A 17,825-nucleotide genomic window follows, 5' to 3' on the forward strand; every position below is an offset into this window, starting at 1 on the left:
TCAGTTGTTATTTATATATTTATTTTATAGTCAAATTATCCTCACTTTTCCTTCATTTTTTGAGATAGTCACGAGAAAGCCTTCCGTATTAGCAAATCTGTTTGAGGACAGAATTGTTAGATGCTCTGGGGACTTGTGGATAGATAGGTCTCTTAAAAGAAAAAAGTCACAGATATTTAGAGAAGGACAGCAAGTACTGAGATGTTTAGAGAAGGACAAAAGTTTTTTATGGAACTTCTACAAAGAACTGGCAAATGCTTGGACATATTCTGAAAATGTTTTTATACTGAATGACATTTGTGGTTTTCTTATTCAGTTGCCACATTCTTTGCATAGTGCATTTAGCACATGAACGTAAATCTTTAATACAGAAGTACCTGGATACTTTTTAAACATTAATCAATGAAGATGCTTAATAATCTAAAAAAGGTAGCTGAAGTTCTCATTGCTGTAGGACTCCTTACCAGCTTGCTCAGTGCACCATTGCTTTCTTTCACGTGTGAGCAAAGCTGCAGTCCTCGGAAGACATTCTGTGTGTACAAAAAAGCCCCAGTGGCCCAACAGCAAACGGGCAAGCAACTCTCAGTGCTCTTGAAAGATACTCAAAACCTTTCTGCAAGAAAACTATTACTACTGACTCAAATATAGATGATTTTTAGTGTTGTAAAATCTCTGTAAGTACATCATTTGATTTCTACTGGAAATAGAAACTAATGCTTTGTAGACTTGTTACAGCTTTGAACAGGCCGTGAGAAAACAGACTGAGGTAGAAAGGGCAAAAACGGGGAGGGATTGTGGCTCACACTGCTCAACAACTTGAAAAAACCACCACAAACCAGGGAGAACACTTTACCTCTAGAATGGATGTCTGGATCTGTAGGATTTGCTCATGACCCTTGACTTGTCGGACGCAGATCTTGCAGGACAGCTGCGTCGTGGCAGGAGTGTAGCGCTCCAGCGAAAAGGCACAGTGCAGCGGCTTCTGGTTGCTGCACCACACGCGGGAGAACGGGACTTCCTGCGACAGAAAGTATCCCCCGAGAACGGGGAGAAACGCTTTCAGTTTGGTTCTCCCTTTATAATTAAGTTCTTAGCAGACAGAATGTAAATCATCTCACAGCTACAGAGTGACACTGGATCCTCCAAGAGGCACAAGATGCCAGGAAAACAGCTGCTTTCAACACCTGAAGGTGTCCGTCTGCCTTCCTAACATGCTTGCCACAGCCTCTTCCTGCTCTACCACCCCAGCAGTTTTTAAGGGTTCCCCCTACTGACTTGTGAACATGGTGGGAAGGCTGCCAAGCACTCAGCATCTGCTCCTGCAGGATGGCCAGGACAAACAAATGCACTAGAGGAATTCTGACTGCCACCTGCTATTAACTGCTTTGATGCTGCACTTTTACAGGATGATTTATTCATCTGTTCAAGCCTTGAAAGAGGATCTTTGCTAATTTGAGAAACCAATAACATAAATCTTTCCTCGTCATAGTGTCTGACAATGGTGTCATTTGCTGGACCAAACAGACGGTAACTGAACAGGCTCATTTCAGTTGTTCTGGGCAACCAAAACTTTTAAAGCCAGTTTGTTCTTAAAGTGCTGGCTCGTAGGAGAGAAAATGATTAAACACTGGAAGAAACCCCATAAAGAAATGGGTTCTTTTATGTATAAATAGTCTGGAACCAAATTGGAGCTGCCAACAGGCTTGGGACATTTCACAAAACATTGCCCTGAGAAGGAAATACAAAGTCAGTGCAAGTCGTTCTGCAGTTTCTGCTAGAGACAATTGCTATCTTTCTCAGCTGTCCAAGTCATTCAAACTACACCCAATTATAAAATGCAAATATTTATTTGGCTTCAGTACCAGCATTGTGTCAGACCCCTCCATCAGCAGAGGTTTTGCACATGCTTCTTTTTAACCCTGAGTTCCTGCTGAGAGACTGGGTCATGCCTGCTGCGATCAAAATCTCCAGCAGGTTCTGAGCCCTCCTTAAAGCAAACACAGCACGTAAGCATTCTTCCATGGATTATGGATCCCTCATCTGACTTTTTATTTTTTGGTTTTATCTTGAAGCAATAAATTTAATAGCTACTTTGGACCATGCCACTTGCATTAGATTCAGCAAAACAAGGCCCTTGCAACATGTAAAGATTAATACAGATAAATTTGCACTGGCTATCACGACTTGTTTTAACAGCACCCTGTAGTTTAATTTGACTGAAAACTCTAGACTATTACTTGCCAACAGAGAACAAAAATACCTGAGTTAAATATACTGTAAACAATACATTTATTCATAGAAGATGTACACAGCCTTAGGAAGAGTGCTGAGTTGCACACAAAATATTCCGGGGCTTCTGAGTCACCCTCAGAACTTTCCTAGCATCAGGGACTCACAACCAGCAAAGAAGAAAATTCCCCAAAGGAATAATAACTTTCCAGAAATAATCAAGCAGAAATAATCCTACCCCAGTTCTTAACTGCACAGAAACGCAGAAGCCAAAGTAACAAAAACTCTTGCTTAATTTATCAGCGAAGTTGTGCGCAGAAAGCACAGAAAGTAGTGTTTTATGCAAGCTGGTGCTCTAGTTTATCATGCAGTGTTAGTTAGGTTCTTAGCATCTCTCTCTCCTTATGTAGTTGCAACACCTTTCTGCAATGGTCTTAAAAAAAACCACACACTGCAAGTTCAGTAATTTCTACTGTGTACAATACAAGGCAGCGAGCATTCACCTCTGCATATTCTAGTACCAGAGCTATTTGAAGGAGTTGCTTTCCTGCAAGAAAAATCTAGGGAGTTTTTCACCAAAGTAACGTGTTGTTTTTGAAACAGTCACTACAGGAAGGCAAGTTCTCAAAAACTTTTCCATTTTTTTTTTCTCTCTCTCTCTCATATACTTGATATTTAACTGATACATATTCTGCATACTGGGCATGTGGAGGGTCATCTGCCTGCCTTCTAAAGCAGTCAGACAAGATTGACACAGCTACGTATATTTAGTTTAAATCTACTTCACATTTATTAAAAAGCTGTTTTCAGAAAACATACTTCTTTCTAGTGGTGCTTTGAAGTTGAATTTTAGTGTAACATACAACTTTATTCTCCAGGATTGAATAACAAATCAAGAGAAGATAAAAGTATGGAGTTGTTTTTATAATATAGGTTGAGGCAAAATGTAATTTGTTGTATTAGTAGAAATTTCCCATGATTTCTTCTTTTTTGGCTAGGTATTTGATCTACTACTGGGGCATCCTAATACTGATTGGTTTATCTTTTAAACTGTAAATAAGTGAACAGATTAAACAAAACACTTAAAAGTGAGTTGTTCTTCACATGAAGCTGAGAATGACGTTGTTTCTTTCATTTCTTAAATTGCAGCATGAATTATCCTCATGTTCTTATAGATAAAGGAATTTAGATACAGATCACTATCATTTTCATCCAGTCCATTTTCATTCAGTCCATTATACTCATACTTTGGAGAATAGGGCAATACATTAAAAACAATTTTTTGGGGGCTAAAATACTGTATGACTTCTCTCTGTACGCTTCTGGGAAAAGGGAGATTACATAGTCTGATTAAGTTCTGTATTTTAAAAGACCAGCTCACTCTATTTGCCAGCACATTGCTTATAATTTCCAGTAACCAATACATTTAGAAATCTTTTGTTTTGATTTATACTTTCCTGTCTTCAACAGCCTCTCTAATTAATGTCTTACAGGAAAAATAATTTGCTCTTAATCATTTCTAAGAATATGCATGCCATAATTTGAACTCATGACATTTAAATGCCGACATATATCCTCTCCTTTTCAGACGTATATTCATAGCTGTATAGAAATTGGAATGACAAAGAGATCAAAAATAGTGATAAATTTTAACGTGAGTATAGGCCTTCCATTGGAGGTAATTGAAACAGGTAGAAGTACAAGCTTGCTTTCTTCAAAATGAAAAATTTAAAGCATTCTGCTACATATGAAATGTTTCATTCTGTATTTGTCAAAATCATAACGCAATGCATTTTTTCTAGTATCCTTGAGATTAAAACCTCACCTTTCAAAAACAAAGGGGAGACACTTGTCTTATTTGTGTTATGTCTATACCAGTGAACATTCTTACTGTCTCTGTATTACAAAGTAAACAAATAAAATTAGCAAGTACCTGGCATGCAGTAAATGGTTTGATTCTCCAAAGGAAAGGAGGGATATCAAGGACAGATATCTGAAGACTGAAGGTGTTCCCTTTGAAATGCAAAAGTTTTGGTTCCTCCAGTAACTGTCCTCCTTGCAGTCTTTCATCCAAAACCACTTCCTGCAATGGCAGAGGAGAAAATTTATTTTTTTTTTTTAGTGTTAGGAACAAATATTAACTAATGAAAATTCATCTTTATGAAAGGTGCCTAGTTCATAAGGTTTGTATTAACTGAATGTATGAGTCAAAGTTAATTTCATGTGTTCAACAAATAAGTGAAGAAGGAATTTGGGCCTTCGAATTTCAGGCAGACTCATCCAGGAAAATACTCTTAGTCCACGAATCGTGTAAGTGTTAATAAAGGGTATAATTACAAAGCTATTGTAAATCTTTAACAATCCTTATTAGTGTGTGCTCCATTAAGATTCATGTTTCTATTCTGTACAATAGGAAGAGGAAGTAAAAATTCATCTGTCACAACTGTCTTCATTTCAGCTCTCAAAAGAAAACCATTTTGTTAAAGGTTCTGAGTTCACCATGTAAAAGCCAGTGAATTTCATTGTTTTGTCTTGGCATGCCGTGTAGGAAAGTCACACAGAATCCCGGAATGGTTGAGGTTGGAAGGAACCTCTGGGTATCACCTGGTCCAAACCCCTGCCAAGCAGCGTCACCCCCAGCACGGTGCGCAGGATGGCATCCGGGTGGGTTTTGAATAATTCCAGAGGAGACTCCACAGCCTCCCTGGGCAACCTGCGTCAGTGCTCTGTCACCCGCACTGTAAAGAAGTGTTTTCTCACATTCAGCTGGAACTTGGGGCAATTTTTTGTTTGATTGCTTGTTTTGTTTTTAAAAGGGGAAAATGCACAATTATAATTTAGCTCTTGAAGGAAAAAAAATGGCAAGACAATCTCTTTATTCTTGCTCAGATTGTAAAAAGGAGAGGAAACCCTGAAGTGAGTAATGACAATGTAAGGGTAACGACTGTGATAAATTCTATACATCAAATGATAATGACTTACGTTTTCTCTTTGGATTGGAGTAGCACTCAGCTGCAGATGCAAGCAGGCTCTGCCTGTGCTCATGTGCCCAAGGCACCGAGCCCAGCCTAACGCTCTGCTTCCCAGCTGGAGCTTTGTGCTGCATTAACCATGGCTGTGATTTCTGGTTAGTCTAGAACGTAGGCAGAGTAGGTTTGCATCTGCCTGGCAAAAAATGAGTGGACAGTTTGGCAGTCCTAAAGCTCTTTCAGTGTAAAGTGACAAGTGAAACAACACTGCAGAGAAACTAAGGGATTTGCACTAAGTCATGCAGCAGTGGCATAAAAAAATGACAGTGTTCTCGTTCTTATTCACTCTGAATTCTGGACTGTTCCTGTAGCCCATGGACTATCCCCAGGAATAAAGGAATGTGAGTATTCTATGAAAAAATAATTAAAGCCAAAATATCAAAGTGAAATAATTTACCTGAAACGAACAAGGTGTGTTATCCATACAATATACTCTCAAATTGTAATCCAGAGAATTGCAAGACAGGCAGCCAAAAACCGCTACTTTCAGCTGTCGAACGGCACAGTCAGAGATGGGTTCTCCAATAAGTGCATAAGTTCCAAAGCTGTTTAAGAGAATGTGACAGGCATAAGGATCCAACAGGCAGTAGCAAGAAGTAGTTTCCTCTTCCACAGACATCACTTCCTGCAAAATGAAATTCAGGTTAAAAAAAAAAAAATTAATAGGCCTTGACAATAGAAGTCATGACAGCATTTATTTATATTTATTCAACTGGAATGTAAACTACTCCTGAGAGCCAGTATGCACATTCTTAACTGATGTTGACCTCAGGGAACAGGAGAAGGTAGACTACCTATATGAGTAAATAGTCTCCATTTAGCCCCGAGTCAGCAATAGGAATTCTGTGCAGAATTCAGTGTGTAGAGCTTATAATAATAATGATGATGCATAAGGAATTTTAGCTTTTTTTTTCAAGTGTTATTGACTTTCTAGCTAATTTTTTCATGATGTCAAGGTAAGAAATTACCTTGAAGATTAAAGTCAATAAGCAAACCTTGAATGCCAGTAGGTATTTGACATCCTTTCAGAACATCCATTACAGTTATGTTTACCTCAATCAAAAAACTACCTCTCCCCTTCTTTTGTATTTCATACTTAGTTCTGCATTACAGCATCATTAGATGAGGTATTTGAGCAGTCTACAGTCTGGTGTTACACTCCTCATTATTTCCAGGGTGCTTGTAACTGACACTGTTGGAGCTGACAGAGTATTGAGTGAACTTAAGTAGGAAAATGAAGCTGAATTTGAAATGGCTTAAAAAAGAGCAACAAGCAGCATGGTGGTTTAGAGGAGGAAAAGGACAGCGTGAGTTCAGGTATGCGTGAATGTTTTAACTCCTGTTTCTTTCCTTGCAATGCAAGGAATCAAATAGTTCCATCAGCAGCAGTGCAATACAGTGTGATCGATGATGGATTTGTGTCTTGTTACTGGGTACCATGGTTCTAATAACATGTACAGTGAACATCATACTTGGGAAATTCAGCACCTTTTAATCCTGTGTGTATACCTGCCTAGCAAGCAGTTTTGGTCAAAGATGGCCAGTGGGCTTAAAAAAAATGCAGATGAACAGACATAGATGATCAAATGCCCATGTCATGAATACACAACGCTTAATTTCCTCAATAAATCAGTATAAGAAAAATATATTTGAACTAAAAAAGGAGAGTATTTCAGTTAACATACATACACTAATCCTTCAGAGGTGATGAGCACGGGGTGATCACCAAATGCCCATTAAAACGACATGTACAAAGAGACATTTTTAAATCAGGAGGATCATTCTAGGTTAAAAGAAAACAAAACAAAACCCACCACCAACAAAAACATTAAACTTGAACTGTGTATTTTTAAGCAGTGCCATAACTTTCTTTATGTCATGATAAATTCTTGCTTGGATATCATGTTCTGTTCAGACTTGGGTTTCTTTGGGAGCTATAAAACATCCAAACAGTGTTTTCAAGAGCAAATGGTTACTGGCTCTGTTATTAAGTGATCTGAGAAAATGAATACTTTCTTGTGTAACATGGACTAGATCATAAAATTGACCCTTTTCTGCACATTTTAGTACAGCACTTGAACAGAGTTTAGCTACTTCTGAACAAAATGCAGAATCCTCTTACTTTTGAAAAGAAAAAAGATGATTTCTTTAAAATGCCCAATTATTCTGTCCCTTGAATCATCTTTGACCAGTTCCTGCCTGATTAAGAGTAATCATGTTTCCATTGTTAGTGTAACCTTTTAAGTGGGAGCGGAAGTCCAAACTTACCTCCCATTTTCCTTGCTGTGTCCTTTTTTTCAAGTGAATACTCCAGTGCTCCGAATTTACTTCTGCGCAATGTGGGATAGTCAAGGCAAACGGAGTGCTGACGGACACATCTGAGGGGCCACAGGTTACTTCTGGTCCTAGAAGAACATCTGTGCCTTCCGGCTGTAGGCTGGTGTGTGGAGGAAAGTAAGACCATCTTTAGGATCTTTTCAACAATGTGGGAAAATGTATTTATAGTAATGGCAATATAAAAAATTTAAAATATTTTAGTGAAAAATCTGAGTGCTTTGTTCATCTGTTACAGAAAAGATAAAGCAAGCCAACTACAACACTAATGTTCATATAGAATTGGGAGCAGGACATGAAACTATTAAGCCACATCTACTGAAATCAGTGGCTGGTCAGTTTAGGATTCTGGTCTTTAAAATACATTTCAATTTGTTTAAACCAAATGAAACACTAAAATTACTCTATGCAAGTAAGCCTTGTTTTATGCACCAGCTGGTAATATTGCCATCTAATTCTGCCTGCAAAGAATGTCATCTACGATATTTTCACAGTAGTGAAGATAAAACAAATTATGGTTTCAAAGCACAGTCTCATGAATTTTTCCAGGCTGAGCTTGATCTCCCTGCTTTGAAAACACATTCATATTCTGCCAAATGAACGAGATAGGTAACTTACAGTAGACATCACTGAATAGAAATTTTGGGTCTAAATTTAGAAGTCAGCAAAGTAAGATATCTGCACGCGGTCTCCATTACAGTCAGTACTTTCACCGCCATGTCACAAGCTAACAATGGTCTCGCCCATAGAGCTGTGCAATAGCAGCATGGCAACAAACCAACCCTCCCGTACTGCCTGTGCTGAGTGCACTGCTACATTTCTGTACCTTTAATTTCTAAGTTCATCTTCAAGATGAAAAGACACAACATTAACTAAGGCAGCAAATTCTGCTTTTTCTTTTTTTCACGTATCATAATTGCTCACTAAGCCTCAGCGCTTCTAAGTGTTTGTAGCATCCTTAGGGTAAAAGAAATAAAATAAATCAAAGCACAAACAGACTCAACTATAGCTGCCATTTTGCTCTTTGAGCCATGAGTGTGCATAAGAGCGGAGAGGAGAGGGCAGAGTAGGCCGCACAAAGCATCCAGCGCTTGCAGGCCTTGCTGCATCAAAGCATCTAAGCAATAGCAGGAGCCTTACCACTATTAGCAACACATGGGAATGTGTTTTGTTGAACTAATGTCAGAATGACTTTTTCCAGTAAGTTATTCTGGTCTTATGATTTCTCTCTGCTGTACCTCAGCAAAGGCTGGTGCCTTCACTTCCTTAGCTCTGCTCTGCTTCTGCTGCAGGAAGGGGTAACAAAAGTGGACTTCCAGTGAGCAAGTCAGCCCTTAGTTAGTTGGTGCAGCTCTCGCACAACAGACAGCGCCTTTGCCAAGTGGCCGCTGGTGACAAAGGCATAAAATACAAAGGCAGGACTGGGGTGGGGAGGCTAGGGGAGGAATTCTGCTTAAGTTACTTCCAGTACAAAGTTGGACAAGTCATCCTCAATAACGGGAGCAAAATACAGGTTACCTTGTTTTCAGCCTCACACCACCCTATTTACTCCTGGAGGCTGTGACTCCAGAGTTTGTTATGCTGTTAGTCATAATTCCCATCAAAAATAGCTCCGATTTGTCAAGCCTCCAGAATGATACAAAACACCGCAGGTATTCCCTCCTTGGTGGGGAGAATTTGTATGTGTGATAACAGTGGCCTAGGGGCTGTGAGTCATTTCGTGCACGTTACCTATGCACTGATTTTTGGCTGAATGGCCCTAGCAAGAAGATCTCCTGGCCAACAGCGCTGGGATCTGCACGTCCCAGTCCTGTTACCCAAGCGACACTTCTCTAACTGCAGCGACCCACCGGCCGGCAGCAAGTCCCTGCAGCCTGCGCATAACTGCAGTGACGCAGCTTGAGGCGTTCTGGTTCGAGGCACAAGCGAGCAGATCGCTATCCCTGGCCCAGCACAGCTCTGCTCTGGCTTTCCAGCTTAAGAACAAAGTCAAAATTATGCAAGGAGGCAAGAGACATTTCACTCCAACATTTCACTCGCTTGGGCCGGAATCAATAACTTTGTTGTTTCTTTCGCAGACATCAATAGCCTGTACTTTCTGCCAACATCAAAGCATGTGTACGGTGGTTGGAGGTTTAGTTTGGCTGTTTTTCTCCGTAAGGAGTCCTTTGGTGCTCTTTATCAACTTCCAGCTGCCAGAAGCACCCTTGAGGGTCTTTGTAGCAAAGCCCAATAACCCTCAGATTTTTTTGGTTTGGTGTCTTTTTGGAGGGACAGCCAGCTCCATCACTGAGTTGCTCGGTTACATGAGACACTGAAGAATTTTAAAACTTTTGTCTTCTGTTTAGGATACAAAGAGTTTTTCATGCCACAGAGGATTTTATCAATCTACAGAAAACCAGCTGATAATCTCATGACCATAACTGTAGTGCACAGATTGTTTTGTCCCTGTGACAGAGAATTCAAAGTTGCTCTATCAGTTCCCCCATCAATCTCTGTTCCTATTATTATGTCTTTATATCTCACACCAACCTGTCTTAATAGCTAAATGAAGATTAGAGTAAAAGTGACAGCTAACCCACTTACTAAACAATTTAAATCCAAACAATATGATCCTTGTTGTCTCAAGGCACATTTTATGGTGACCTCAAATACTTGCAACACAGAATTTCATTCTTGTATGCATCTACTGATCTGGTTAACTTTTGTATTAAATTAAACCTCACTGAACATAATTTGATGTGGACAAGACTTCATTCAGAACCTACAACACGAACTACTGCGGTTTTAATGGCCATATATCTTCAGCTTGTGAAGTAAAGAACAGCTTTCCTCTCCTCCTTCTCTAAGCCACTATTTTACCTTTCCTCCACCTCTGAGCACTGTGCCTGTCCAGGTGAACAATCCTCTACATTTTAGGGGTATCTGTATGAGAGACTGCTGAGCAATTCTGCAATGTGGCTTGGTACTCCTTCCTGTCATCTTTGATCACACACAAATCAGGTACTAAGTCCAAACCGATGGCATTTCCTCCCACCATCAGAACACAGAAGCCCACAGGCACTAAAAGAGAGCCCTTGCTCCTTGCATGTCAGCACAATCCGCAGCTGTTAGAAAAGTCTGTTTTATCGTACCCAGTTCAGATAGGCAAAAGATACATTGATGTTGCCTCAATTATTTGAAGAGAAATAACAATATTTTAATGCAAAACATAAATGAATGTTTGCCGTTGTCTTACTTTATAGAAATCCGCTTCAAAAAAAGAAGAAAAGAAAAACCTTTCTATGATAATTTTCAGTTTGGTTTGCTACCTATGTTTCTGCCCACAAAAAAAGGAAACAGTAGGCAAAATCTGCTGCTTGTATTTAATTAACCTATTTTAACTCACTTCTGCAGAACCCGTGCAGATAAAACAGCTGTTTTTTTCCCTCCTTCCTTCCTTCCTTCTACATATCTTAATCTTTCACTGAAAATGATCAAAAACCTATAGCAGCAGATGGGGATGGAATATTAAAGTTTTCACAAAGGAGTTCAGAGGGAAAAAAATTAAAACCGATTTCAGATAAATTTTTGGAAAATATTTCTAGGCTTTAAAATTTATAGGCAGCTCTGTATCTTTCAGTTCATGCTTTTCAGTTTCAGTTCTTAAAATTTACCTCCTAAAAAAAACACCACAAGATAAAAAGAATTGTCTTAGTGAGAAAAAACAACTTTGCATCTAAAAATGAAGACCATGTTCAACCAATCTTGACAGTTCAACAATATGGCCAGCATTCCATAAGTTTTGCTTTTCTTCTGAATCAGGCTAGAAATATAGTGCGATGCCACACTTAGACTAAGCAAGCTGTCATCATTTCCTGAATTACACTTAATTACATACCAATTTGGTAATTTTACCCTCTGGGAGCGTTTGGTCAGCTTCTAGCTGAAACCTAGTGAACCAGCCAAGCAAACTAAACTAGGGTTATACTGATGTGTGGTGCTGGCAGGCTCAAAGAAACAAGACAGTTCAGAGCACTTTTGATTCTTTGTAATCTATGTTGTGCAAAATTAAAGCCACTAGGAAGTAAACATTCTATGGGAATAGTGACCAAAAAGCCGTTAAAATAATGCGTTTCTGTAACTGTGCTTATTCCTGAAATTAAAGGGGAAGATCCACTGTAAAACAAGTGACTTTGGGCCAAATTCCATTTGCCTTCTAATGTGGAATGAAGGCAACTGAACCAGTTACAGGGGAATTGATGAACACATCCACGTGTGCAGTTGACAGCAGAATTTAAAGCCATATATCTTAACGGAGCATCTAGTTTTAGAAGGATCTAGAAGTCAGCTAGGTTTCTTTTGTATGGCAGGCATTTGCCACATACACAAAGCGCCAATATAAAAAAGCAATGACCTGCATTTTTAAAAAAGCTGTTTGTTCTTTTTATCAAACTCCGTGAGGTATCCCATCCTTCAGCAGCATTTGCATACTATTTCACAGAAGTACCACGCAAAGATCATTTTTCTTTCATTTATATAGACACATTTATGTTGTGTATATGGTCATTTATATACTGTTATGTCCCAGCAGTGTGGTCGCACCAGCAACAGTGAAGACATTCTATTCCTTTAAACAGCATAGACAAGAAATCCATGAAATGAGCCAGTTCCACAGATTTTGCATGTATTAAAGTGTTTCTTTCACATACTTCATACCTGGACTCCCTTTGATTTATGGCGAGATAAATTTCCCATGAACTCTCTTCAGGAATTGCTCCATGTGGTATCAGCAGACTGACTCCTGCAACAGAGCAAAGGCAGAACTTATCTTTTGGAAAGACACTGGAGGTAAGGACCCCAAAACTGGCCTCTGATTTACAGCATCTAGAAAGGCCACCTACTAGAGCTGAAGAGAGCTCCTCTCAAAGAGTGGTTCTGACTGCAGCACTGTCAGATGAAGGGAAAAATACATCATAAATACGATCCATCCGTCTAGCTATTAACATGTTACTATTTTACAGTCGGGAGTTATACAGACTCGTGTGCCTAAAAACCTCTTGCTCTAACAGAGCTTTTAAAAAGTGGACTTCGGGTTGGTTTGTGTCACTGAATAAGGTGGGATTTGTTGTCTACATGTGACCGAAGACTCCTTTTCATCCCTGAGTATGGGCAAACTCTGTCTACTTCACCACTTAGATAAAAAGGAATGATTTATGGAAACAAAAGGGACCACAAAGTCTTTCCGTGAGGCTGCCATACAGTGAGTGCTGTGTAATCCATGTCATTTTGACTTCCTTAACCTATATTGTAAAGTGTTTGTTTCTGTTCCATCTACCGCATTTCATCCACGGTAGATCTAAACCTAAATATAGTCCCAGTCTCAAAGGGTTGAAAAAGTCTTTGGTCTATTAACAGTCTTCAGAGTAATTTTGTTCCTATAGCAAATGTTTTTATGTCATTGATATCAGAACCTACTAGATTTTTTTTTCCCCCTGACAAATTTACAGCAGGTAAATTTCAAGGGTAAAGGTGCTGTTCAGAACTCTCAGTAGCCACTCGAAGCTGTGCACAGTACATAGCAAGGCCGTGAAGCCCAGCCCTGCAGTTCACACAATCCTCTGTAGCAAGTACTTTGAAGTAATTTTTGTACTTTTTATCTTAGGTAACAGATAAGAGACCATAGAGTGCAGTTTTTCTCTTTAATGTATCTTCTTGTTTATGATAAAAAATGAACCGGGTGTATTGGGAATGGGGAAAACCTCCCAGTTCTTTCATCAGAAGCAGCAATGCTAGAGTACAAAAACATTCAATTAGCTAATTATAATTTCAATGGGAAAAACAGGCTTCTTTTAATTCCAGTACTGATGCAGCCGAGGCAGCACACTTTTCAGCCAAGATTCGCTGTACAGTCAAGCACACCAAAACTCCTTACAAATCCAAGTTATTTGTGTTTCAAATATACGAACATTTTCAGTAACAACACTGGTAAGGTGCCCTTAGTTGTGCTGAGAATGAGGTTCACATTCTCTTTCCTTGCAGTGAAATTTATTACTGTGGTCTCAGAATGAATATTACAGAGATTCAGCTGTTGTTACATTTGTTTGAAGCCTTGCTTGTAAAAATTTCTTCCATCGTGTTTTACCATCATTAAGTGGCAAGTATTTTCTCATTGAAATCTGGAATCAATGCAGGTATTTCACATCATTTGAACAGGGGAGAGGTTAATTCTCCTATGCTATTGATAAAACCCACAAAAAGCTGGGAATTTATCTGAATTCTTTTTAAAGAATTCTCAATTCAGAATTTCAATTCTCATTGCCAAGTAATCAGAAATGTTAAAAGTACCAGGGACTGTGCAGATTCTGAAGTTGCTGTAACCCTAGGCTGTGGATAAATTAATTTTAATCAGTTTGTAACAGTAAGCTTTACTTAAACCAAATTTAAAATGCACTCTTGGCTTACAGAGCTTAGAGACAGAATGAAATTATCTCAGTCTCACCTCAGTGACCTATTATCTTGCAGACCAAAAGGAACCGCATACTGAGACTGAATATATCTAGCTATCTGCATGATCAAAAGGCAAGTTTCACTTCATAGAGGAAGACTTAATAGACTGTCTAGTAGCTTCATGCACAGGGACCCAGAAGATCCCATTCAAGACAAAACATACATCTTTGATTAAGGAAAGGGGAAAAAAAACACCAAAAACTGTTACCTTGCCAGGCTTTTATCTGATGCAGCAACAGAACAATCTCCTCTACATTCTCTATTTAATTATTCTTTTCCTATTCTTTCTTTTAAATAAATTCCTCTTAGCAGTACACATCCTGTCATCTGCATAGCTCCATGTTTACAAGGCTTGATCATGGTTTAAACTTTGCTTGAAAGCTCTTTGTGCTTTTGAGATCAAATCTGTTACTTCTAGGATTACAAGGAATTTCCTAATGGAGAAACAACCTGACCAAATTAAGCTTTTAGTTTATATACAACATAGCTAGTGATTCAAAGTGATATGATTTTACTTTTGATTCACTAATATGAATTAGAAATTAACAAGGATGCTTTCTACTGGGTGGCAGTGAAATGAAACCATTTCACAGCACTCTCAGTACAGGAAGACTACATTTCAAATGCTCTGAATACGTCATACATGCAGAACCTCAGCTAAGCTGCAGCACAATTGGCCTATAATTTACAACTGACTGGCAAATTTGATCTTACATAAAAATAGGGAAAAGGAAGTACATGTAGATCAAATATGCATTTAAATAATCTAATTGATGGGACTATCATTACTTTAAGTAGCAGCATAAATGAAGGACTTCCTCGTTCATGAGTTAGTGCCTGTGGCTTTGTAATATTCATTCCTGAACATAAAGAAGTCTGTGGAGAAATGTATTCATTCTATATGTCGTGCATGATTGTGCACTAAATATTATATCCCAGAGTTACATACTTCTATAAATCATCTCTAAATACAGACCGTGTTTCTTATGCTAACCTTTAAAATACTGATTTTATGAAACATGAAGGATAAGGCTTCAAGCATGCAGTTTAACCAGTAAAGAGCCAAGCCTGGACACATGAACCAAATGCAATCAAAGCTGAGTTTAAAGGAAACCTTGAAAAAAGATCAAAAGAGTTGAAAAGATAAGCTGTTAGCACGCTGCTGGAAAATGATCTTAACATCCTTCATTAGATTCTAATTTGTTGTCATATGTTTTCACCTAATTTAACAAACGCTGTAAGTATAAAATTCAGTCTCACAAAAGTCTGAAGTCACAAACAAACTCTATCTACTTAAACAATGCAGATTGAGCATTTTTACTGCAATGGTTCAGTGCGTAGCCCAGCCTTGAAATGGCAGCTGACTTTGAAGTGCCCTACTACAGAACTTTGTCAAGCTATTAAGCTAAAAGAAAGAGAAAACCAGAAAGCCAGAAGTAAATGCTAATAAAAGCCACACTAGAGTTTTCATTGAGAGTGGAAGCTATTCTCCAGAGATGTCTTATTTGTTATATGCTGCAGACTGTAATAACATAATGAAGTCTGACAGTGTTAACGCAGTCAGATGCTGATGCATGTAGACTCTGCTTTGAATATGACCCCATTATCTAAGATCCTGATCCAATATCGACCTCCTTCCTGGTGAGTGCTTCATTTGGATCAAGATCCAAGTAAGCAACAGCTTTGATTAATATGACTTACATGCTGAAGACATCAAGAAAGGCAGTAATCTGTAGCAGTTCAAATAGGCATAATGCCTTTTTAAAATCTCATCCCAAGCTTTGTTCTGATCATAGTCATTTCCACTGCGGGCAACTGATGTAATTCCCAACATTTGTGTTAAGGAAGACCCTACTTTTTTATTTATTCATAGAATAAATGAATAAAACACTGCATCAGGCAAAGTGAGTTTCATCTAAAATTAAGTACGTGCTTCTAATAAAGAAAGGATCTACCCACCTGTGTTTGGAACCACTAAACGACCACCCAGGTGTCCAAAAATGGCAGTTGTCTTCAGCTCACTTTGTGTTGAAATAGAAGACAGGTTCTGAATATACGTAGCCTTGTTTCTAGCCTGTATCGTACCAAAAGCTCTATTATTTCCATGAGGAAAAGTTCCAGAATGTGCCTTTCCATGATATTCGGCCCTCTCTGTCACCCCTAGGGAAACCATGAACGAACTGTGAACCTTGACTTTGATGTCTGAGAGGGGGTTAAACAGCGAAGACTCCGTCATTAGCTCCTTGTCCATCGGGTCCTGCAGGCAGATCGGTCCACTGTACGTTCTGCTCACTGTCAAGTCAGGCTGCATGGATGAGTTCAAAAGCAGGGAGTTACCTGGTGAAATGAAGTGGATCAGGCAGTTAGTCCCTGCATTATACAGTGTGCAGCAGTGCCCGGTGAAGCATCTGGACAGCACGTAGCTGGAGAAATGATATTAGAGAAAGGGCATGTCCCATCGTTTTATGTAGATCTTCATAAAGCACAGGGAAGTGGTAAGCTGGACTCCAGGCCTGCATTCCCGGTCATGCAGTAATTTCGGTTACAATCTTGAAATGAATAAATCCCTTTGATTTTAACTATGCCCTTAAGCTACATGAGCTGCATTTACACTGAGAAGTGAAAAAATAACATGCATATGGGCTTAGGCATCCTAAGAACCGTGACTCATATCCTAGCCATGTAACGATTGGTGTTCTTTTTTAAAAATGGCAAATTTGGTGGAACTGTTGGTATACTGTATGGCATTGCGTGTGCACCTGCTTCAGTGCCCCATTAGTCCAAACTAAGTTTCAGCCTGTATCGTGGTACCAAGCACGCTACAGCTAATTCCTTCCTCCTTGGCAATGTCTGGAGCTTGAATCACTCTGTCCTTAAGAACTGCCTGCAAATAAAAAATCGGGTCTGTATTTCACTGTCACTTTCAGTGAACCATTAGATGCAGTTTTAAATCCTAAGCAGTACTCAGCTGCACTTTGATTTGTCCGTCTATACATAAATTGGAGTTAGACAGGTAAGACTTAGGAGATCTGGCCGATGTGCATCTAATACTAACTTGTTTGATGCACTCAGTACATACTGCAGTCATGGGAAAAAGAATTGCATTTGGAGAGTAAAAGCTCTCCCTGTTTTGTTCTAGTATTAAAGAAAAATACCGTGGTAGGCATTGGAAATTTACATAACTGAGCTTTAAGATGCTAAATCAGAAATCTATTTCTGGTCCTTCCAGCATTCCCTTTTTGTTTTGCTCTTCCTTCCTCATATTCTCAGAGAGAGAACATTATATAATATATAATTATATATAACGGAATATAATATAGGGTATATTATTATATCATATAATTACAGAGGGCAATGTTGAAAACCAGATGAAACAATGTAATAGATCCAACAGGTACTTGATCAGTGTGTTTCCTGCACTTGAGGCAATTCCAAAGTGCATGAATCCAAGCAGGAACTTCTGGTTTTGAGTGCATTATTATTTTTTCAAATTAAAACCCACTGGGTGAAAACACAACTTCCTGCAGACCTTTTCAGTGAGCTTACACAAAAGGATAGATTTTGCCTGAGGGAAATTGGGTTGAACAGAAAGTGGGACAAGAGAGTAATAGGAGGATGAATACCCCAGCTATACGTCTAGGAGCATTTTAGATCAGAAAACGCTGGCTACTGTTAGAACCTGAATTCTTTACATGGTTTGGTCTTTTTTGTTTGTCTTGTTCCTTTTTTTTATTTTTTGTAGCA

At 38.9% G+C, this 17,825-nt stretch overlaps 1 protein-coding gene and 1 long non-coding RNA gene across 15 annotated transcripts in view; one reads left to right on the forward strand and one right to left on the reverse strand.

Moving 5' to 3' along the window:
- Positions 1–7,699, forward strand: part of LOC106044408 (uncharacterized) — a 96,839-nt gene extending 89,140 nt beyond the window's left edge. Inside the window, exons 3-4 of the long non-coding RNA XR_001212258.3 lie at positions 6,434–6,575; positions 7,561–7,699. This is a non-coding gene — a long non-coding RNA (uncharacterized lncRNA). The remainder of the gene's footprint in view (positions 1–6,433; positions 6,576–7,560) is intronic.
- The window catches only part of UNC5D (unc-5 netrin receptor D), a 220,653-nt gene that overhangs the window by 10,079 nt on the left and 192,749 nt on the right, over positions 1–17,825 (reverse strand). For all 14 annotated transcript variants that reach the window (XM_013194413.3, XM_066983334.1, XM_066983335.1 and 11 more), the window contains 6 exons: positions 16,041–16,418; positions 12,291–12,375; positions 7,527–7,695; positions 5,656–5,883; positions 4,163–4,312; positions 854–1,018 (listed from right to left, as the gene is read on the reverse strand). In XM_013194413.3, the coding sequence (XP_013049867.2) occupies positions 854–1,018; positions 4,163–4,312; positions 5,656–5,883; positions 7,527–7,695; positions 12,291–12,375; positions 16,041–16,418 (1,175 nt within the window). The remainder of the gene's footprint in view (positions 1–853; positions 1,019–4,162; positions 4,313–5,655; positions 5,884–7,526; positions 7,696–12,290; positions 12,376–16,040; positions 16,419–17,825) is intronic.

This window comes from Anser cygnoides, chromosome 26, assembly GCF_040182565.1.
Source record: "Anser cygnoides isolate HZ-2024a breed goose chromosome 26, Taihu_goose_T2T_genome, whole genome shotgun sequence".
Taxonomy (NCBI): Eukaryota; Metazoa; Chordata; class Aves; order Anseriformes; family Anatidae; genus Anser; species Anser cygnoides.